This window comes from Prosopis cineraria, unplaced genomic scaffold (genome assembly GCF_029017545.1).
Source record: "Prosopis cineraria cultivar Desert tree isolate PC_DT_omini unplaced genomic scaffold, ASM2901754v1 PC4, whole genome shotgun sequence".
Classification (NCBI taxonomy): Eukaryota; Viridiplantae; Streptophyta; class Magnoliopsida; order Fabales; family Fabaceae; genus Prosopis; species Prosopis cineraria.
Genome location: NW_026555335.1, coordinates 15,119,682 through 15,126,492, shown reverse-complemented (window position 1 = coordinate 15,126,492; position 6,811 = coordinate 15,119,682). Strand labels below are relative to the sequence as shown.

General features: G+C 32.8%; 1 protein-coding gene across 1 annotated transcript in view; it reads right to left on the bottom strand.

The window, feature by feature from the left end:
* Positions 1 to 256: 256 nt before the first annotated feature.
* The window catches only part of LOC129309767 (uncharacterized), a 14,788-nt gene continuing 8,233 nt past the window's right edge, over positions 257 to 6,811 (bottom strand). The window contains exons 3-6 of the mRNA XM_054951479.1: positions 1,665 to 1,897; positions 1,296 to 1,572; positions 613 to 776; positions 257 to 517 (exon numbers count right to left, since the gene is read on the bottom strand). Coding sequence (XP_054807454.1) covers positions 363 to 517; positions 613 to 776; positions 1,296 to 1,572; positions 1,665 to 1,897 — 829 coding nt within the window. The 3' untranslated portion in view covers positions 257 to 362. The remainder of the gene's footprint in view (positions 518 to 612; positions 777 to 1,295; positions 1,573 to 1,664; positions 1,898 to 6,811) is intronic.

Below are 6,811 nucleotides of genomic sequence, written 5' to 3'. Positions count from 1 at the left end.
TTAATTTATTTTTTCACATACATTAAATTATACAACTTTATTAATATTTTTATTTTCAAAAATAATGTCCTTTGAGGGAATTTGTACATCTAAAAGTGATTCTAATTAAATCATTCAAGTATTTTCAATTATATCAAAATTAATTTTTTTAAAAAATTCCAAACACAATCACGTTATAACTTAATTAATTATAATCAAAATCAATCATATTAATTAATTTTTTCATAACCAATTATACATAACTGAAATTCAAACATGCAACATGTTCCACTAGGGATTTTTAATGGATTGAAAATCAAGATGCAATTATTTCATAATGTTACCATGATTCTGTGATATTATACAAAACTATGGCTTGATCACTAGAGAGAATTAACCAAGCCCAAAACTTTAAACTCCGTCTCAAAGATACAGCTATTTCCTTCAAGAAAGCCCTTAGTTGGATCCTTTAGCTTGGCCAATAGCACGAGCGTTCTTGATCCCCATGTGAGATTTGAGCTGGAGAAGTGCCTATAGACTGAAAAATAGGAAAAAAGTGGTGAACTTATCTTGAGATAATTTAAAACACACTCTCTGTGACTCAATTAAAGTTTCCAATTTAATAAACCTCACATTTTGTTTCAGCATGTTGCCCCTTGATTTGGTCCTTGACACGCAAAATGCAGTGCACATATAGTTTAGTGTTAGGTGAAATTGATGAGGTGTCTACACTCAAAAACAGTGAGATACTATTGCCCTTGCCCTCAAGCAACCCATTGGGGTAGAAAACGAGCTTCCTGCAACACCACCACCACAAAAAAGAGAGAGTCCAAAACGTAGTTAAAAAATAACATCTATAAGTGATGGCTAGAGCCTAGAGGTAATATTTTGGGCTAAGTTCGACGGGTTAGCTCGAAATATCCTTGGGTCAAATTTGGGAGTTTAGAGGATTTTATTTATTTTGGGCTTATTCAAGCCGCTCAAATAAATTAAACCTAAATAAATTTAAGTCAAGTTGAACTTGAATGGACTTAGTTTGAATATCTAAATTTTTTTATTATTAATAAAATAATATAAAAATTAAAAATATTAATTTTTTAAATAAAAATTTGAAATTAAATAAAAATAAAATAAAATAATATTTAATAATTTGGATATTCAGACCAGCACAAAAGATTAGAGCCGTGCTTGATTATGTAGGTTTTTTTGATATAGTAAGATACTTTAAGCTTGACTAAAATTAAGCACAGCTCACTCAAATTACATGCCCTCTATGGCTTGAAGTTAGAAAGCATTGTTCACATAATCACACATACCATTTGTAGTTTCCAGCAAGGAACTCGGACTCGTACTTTTCTTGATTAGCTCTCGAAAAATTGTCGAATTTCCACCTGTAGGAAAGTGGAACGGGTTCATCTATCATTGTTAAGAATTCTTCTTTGGAGGGAGGCTTCATGACCAAGATTTCGGCTCCAAAAGCGCAGGTATCCTCAATCAGAAATCCATTTGAAGGATCACTGAACGAGGCAAGGTCCATGAATTTTGGGATACCCCATTCAGTTTGCAGCTTGTGAAAACGCCTCACGTTTGCGTCTGCGCATTTTATTGATTGAGTCAGCACTCAGCAAGGTATAAAAATGCAATAAAACATCTGACTAAATGGCCTGTTCGAGCTTTCAAAGTACCTTGATAAGAACAATACTCGTCCCGAAGAAAATTGTACACGAACAAGTTCACGATGGCATTGACCTCCCAACCAATAGGAAGTGACTTTGAGCTTGAAACCATCAAATTCAGATATACTGAGATATGATCATTTTTTCTTGTCCAACAACCTTCGGCTATATCAAATTTATACTGAGATGCATCAAATTGCGCGCCTTTTTTCTTGCTGCCAGTCGGATAAATGGATAGAGTCCTATAATAATGACATGTCATCATTTTTTCTGCATGAAAATCATGTCAACAAAATCAAATAATTTTAATGCAAAAGAGCACGAGAACACGCCATTGGTAGCCTCCTGCTTTGAACTCTTCCGAGGTGTATTCTTCTACCGAAGCCTTTGAAAGCAACGAGAAGGACTTGATTTTGAATAAGGAGTGACTAGGCGGGCTTTTCTTCCTAAAGTATAATATCACCAAAAAGGGGCAAAACAAAAACAAAAACACTAATCAGTTTATTTCAATATTCAAGATAGAGAAAAGTGTGAAGGGGACGGGCAAAGAGAAATAGCTACACCTTTCGTGGGCCTGCAAACGACCTCGTGACATGCCGCCATCTTGGTTGTCCGAAGGAGAAGGACCCTTCTGGATTAATATATAGGCGCTCTAGGATTCCAACTCGCGCGGGCAGGTTTTGTTTTTTCCAAACTTGGTGTTCAATTCATCCCCAAGATACTGCTGCGACAAGAAAAGGATTGTATGCTGTGCGTATGAGATCATGCCAATGGCAAAGCATCAAGGTTGCGTGAGAGCTCCGGAGACATCTCCCTCCTTCCTTGGTAGATTATGGTGGCTCTCAAATTAAAGAAAAAGTCAGGAGAGAAATAGATGAAATATAAAAGAGTAATGAAAATAGTACAATACATTCATAATAACTAACAAATATTTTAATAATGACTAATAAATTTTAATAGAATAAATCTTAATAGATAATGTATTAATAAAATTTTTACGTTTTTCATATCGCTTGTAAAGAAAATGACATTTCTCTGTGATTTGTGACTTTTGTTTCCACCCCTACTAAATCCCATACCACTGGTTGATCTAGATTGTCTAAATTTATTATATAATTTTTTTAAAGAAATCTTTTGTTGTGAAAATCATACATTAATATATATATGTATAGTAAAAAATATATTTTACCATGATAAATTTCAAAACTGCTAGATATTTGGGGCATTTTGTAACATTACTTTTGAGCTCAATCCTGGACTTGCGCTCTTCGACTTTGACTAGTACTTGCATCAAAAACATCTAAGATATGAACACTTCGAACTTTTTCTCTCTAGTTAATTTGTCAATAGATCTTGCTTTTCTAGGGAGGCATAAGTGTAGCAGTCACTCGTTCTTTAAACTCAAGCTTTTCAACTAATTAATTAATCCAATTACGCTGTGGTTGGGTCAGGCAGATTAGTTGCCAGTGACTTTATTACTCCACTATAGAATATCTTAAGGACTCCACCACAGAATATTTCACCCTCCATTTTCTTTTTTGGCCAACAACATTTCAACACTCCAAGATGCCCCAAATCTCTAGTCATCTTGTAATTTATCATGGTAAATATAATATATATATATATATATTAATGTATGATTGTATGATTTCCACAACAATTTTTTTTTTAAAAAAAAAAGAGCGCCCAAAAACTGAAATTTAGGTGCCACCTTTGGCATGGATGTGAGATTCAATACATCATCTCTGGATTCTTCTTACTCATTTTCATTAATAGTATCCTGCTTCTGTCAATAGCATTAAGGCACTGATACCCTTTTTTTTATTTTTTTAAATTAAGTTTGACATTGTAATATTATATATTTATTATATAAAATACAGATTGTAATGTTCTGAAATCCAAAATAAGTAAGATAAATCATCATTTTAATTACAAACACATATTTTAATATTAATTGAGCTCAAGCCTGTTTTTAAAACCTAAATGAGTTAGGCTTATAAGTCTTTTTATACAAGATTTTATTTGCTTTTAAAACCTAAGCACAAAATAACAAGTATAATGGGTAGAATGACATGATTGGTTCATATTCTCAACTCTAATAATACACAAGACTCGTGTGATAATAATTTTAGAATAAAATATATTGTTTCATTTTTTAACGCACGCATATAGGACAACAAATTATAAAATATAACAAATTATTATATGGATAAATGTGGCTTAAAATATGTAAGTAATTTTTATTTACTTATCTCCTTTGCATTTTGTCTATGTTAAAAAAAATTAATCTTCTACGTATTTTTAGAAATTGAACTCATTAAAATCTTCTCTCATCTCTATTTCTTTAAGTTGCATTTGGATGGATGAATTCAGGTTGGGATTTTAGATTTGAAATTTTATATTTAAAATCTCATATTTGAAATTTATAAATTCTAATTTTTTGTTTGTTGAATGACATAAATAATTTTAAATTATAATATTAAATTTTTTTTGTTTTGATCTTAAATAAAATTTTAAATTTTAAATTCTATGTTTGAATTTAAAAGCAAATAGCTTTGATCGATGGGGAGATTATAATTAACATCTTACTAAATTAGTAAAAAAAAAGTTTTTTAGAGTTATATTAAAAGAAGATTTAAAGAAAATGAAGCCAAAAAAAAAGAACAATCCACATAAAATAATAAAAAATGATATAAAAACAGATATTCAAACCAGTTATCTACATAAAAGAACACAATTTTTAGGAGGCATGAGCATAGCAATGACCATGCACATACCAACCTATGATATTACTAGTGGATGCATTAAGATTTGTCAAATAAATATACTCAAGCTATTCGACGATTAACACCCCCTTAAAAGAGTAGAACACTTATATTCTTATAACTTAGAATCTTGGCTATCATCAATTTAACTAATATAAGTTCGTGTTTGGATGGATAAATTTAAATTGAAAATTTAGATTTAAAATCTCACATTTAAAATTTATAGATTTGAAATTCTTTTTTTGGATGATGTAAAATATTTTAAATTAAAATATAAAATTTTTTATTTGGATCTAAAGTAAAATTTTAAATTTTAAATTCTATATTTGAATTTAAAAGAAACTTAGAAGATTGGTTAAACTCGACTATTTGAATGGCCAACTTTTAACGAAATTAGACAAACAAAGCTGACTGGGACTATGGCACCGAGTATGACTAGGACTAGGACTGTGGCACTGAGGATGGGACAACTAACTTCCACCAGCACTGAACTGATGATGTCGATAAGGACTGGATAATTGACTTCCATCGAGATCTAACCAACGGCTATAATGAGGATCGAATAGCTAACTTCCACTGGCACCAGACTGAAGCAACAATAGGATCAGATGGTTGACTTCTATCGACATAAGACCCAACCGACGTTGAAGATGGGGACCGCACGACCGACGTCCACTGGGACTAGACCGACTATGACAACAGGGACCGCATGGCCTACTTCCACTGAAACCAGCCAGATGGCGACAACGAGAATTAGATGGCCGACTTCCATTGGCACTAGACCCAACCGACGCTAAAAATAGAGACTGCATGATCGACTTCCACTAGGATCGGACTGACACCAACAATGAGAACTGAACGGCCAACTTTCACTGGGACTAGACTGACACCAACGACGGGATCGAACGGCCAACTTCCACTAACACCAGACCTAACTGACGATGATAAGGACCATACAAACTACGACGATAGGGGACCTCATAGCCGACTTCCACCAGGACTAGATTGACACTGATGATAGGGACAATATGACTGACTTCTATAGACATTAGACTCGATGGATGCTGAAAAGGACTGCACGGCTGACTTCTACTAGGATCGAACCAACTATGATGATAGGGATCAGATTGGATCGATAGCAATGATGACAAGACTGAAGGCGATGGTGATGAAAGGCGGCTGTCTAGTCCTTTCTCAGTGGAAGCTGCATTTTCAATCCTCATCATCGCTATCAACTGATACTGTTTGAAGTCGGCCATCCAATCTCGGTCGTCGTCACCGTAAGTCGGTCTCGGTAGAAGTCAGCCATCTAGTCCCTATTATCATTATGAGTCTGATCTCAGTGGAAGTTTGTAGTTCAGTCCCAATCATTATTGTTGGTCGCTCTTATGGAAGTTGGCCATCCGATCCTAATCATCGCCGTCAGTCCAGTCCCTGTGGAAGCCAGCTATCCCGTCTCAATCATCGGTGGTAGCTTGGTTGCTTCATTTTGGCGGTTTAGTTCAATTACTGTTGGCAGGTCAATCAAGCATTCATGCATTTGGGTCAAATTACAAAAGAGCTTGTGAGTTAGGATTTGAAATAATAGCAGTTTTAGAAGGATTTTAATTACAAAAAGATAAGAGAGAACTGAATTTAGATTTTGGTCAAATCCAAATCCATACATTTTTAATTATCCAAACATGGATTTGGTTCAAAATTCAAATTCAAATCCAAATTTATGTATATCCAAACATAGCATAAATGTATTAGACGATTATATTAATGTTGAAGGAAATGCTTTGCATAAAACAATTACTGTGAATTCTATGCTTTTATCAAGTTTTTTCAATAAAACTTAGCATTGTATTCTTATTATCAGTTACTCTATGATGTCTTGGAAGAATAGAAACCAACTGATAATAAAATATCTTGTTTTTTGATGTCAATTAAATCACGACTCATAGTCACTGTAACTATGAAGGGAATCAATAATCTCAAAATAAATTAAAGAGATATTAACTTAGGAAAAAAATAAACTACCAAACCTTAACTTCTATATTAAGATTAAATAGAGTTTTAAAACGTTGCCTAATAAGATAGGAAGGAACTCCAAACAAAAAATTAGTAAAATCTATTTCAACCTTAGTAAGAGAGGGAAATATATAAATTATATAATATCTAGAAGTCAATATAACACCCTTATTGAGGTATTAGTTTTTAAATGAGATTTTTTTCAACAGTACAATTTGAGACTATTTTTTAGATTAAAAAAATATAACTATTCTAACTTAAAGAAAGTTTCATTTTCTAAAAATAGAAATTAATAAAATTTAAAGAATATTTTCTCTTTTGTTTGTGTTTTGGGCTAATATGAAATATCGCTCAAATAGGTTACAAGGTTAGTTGGGC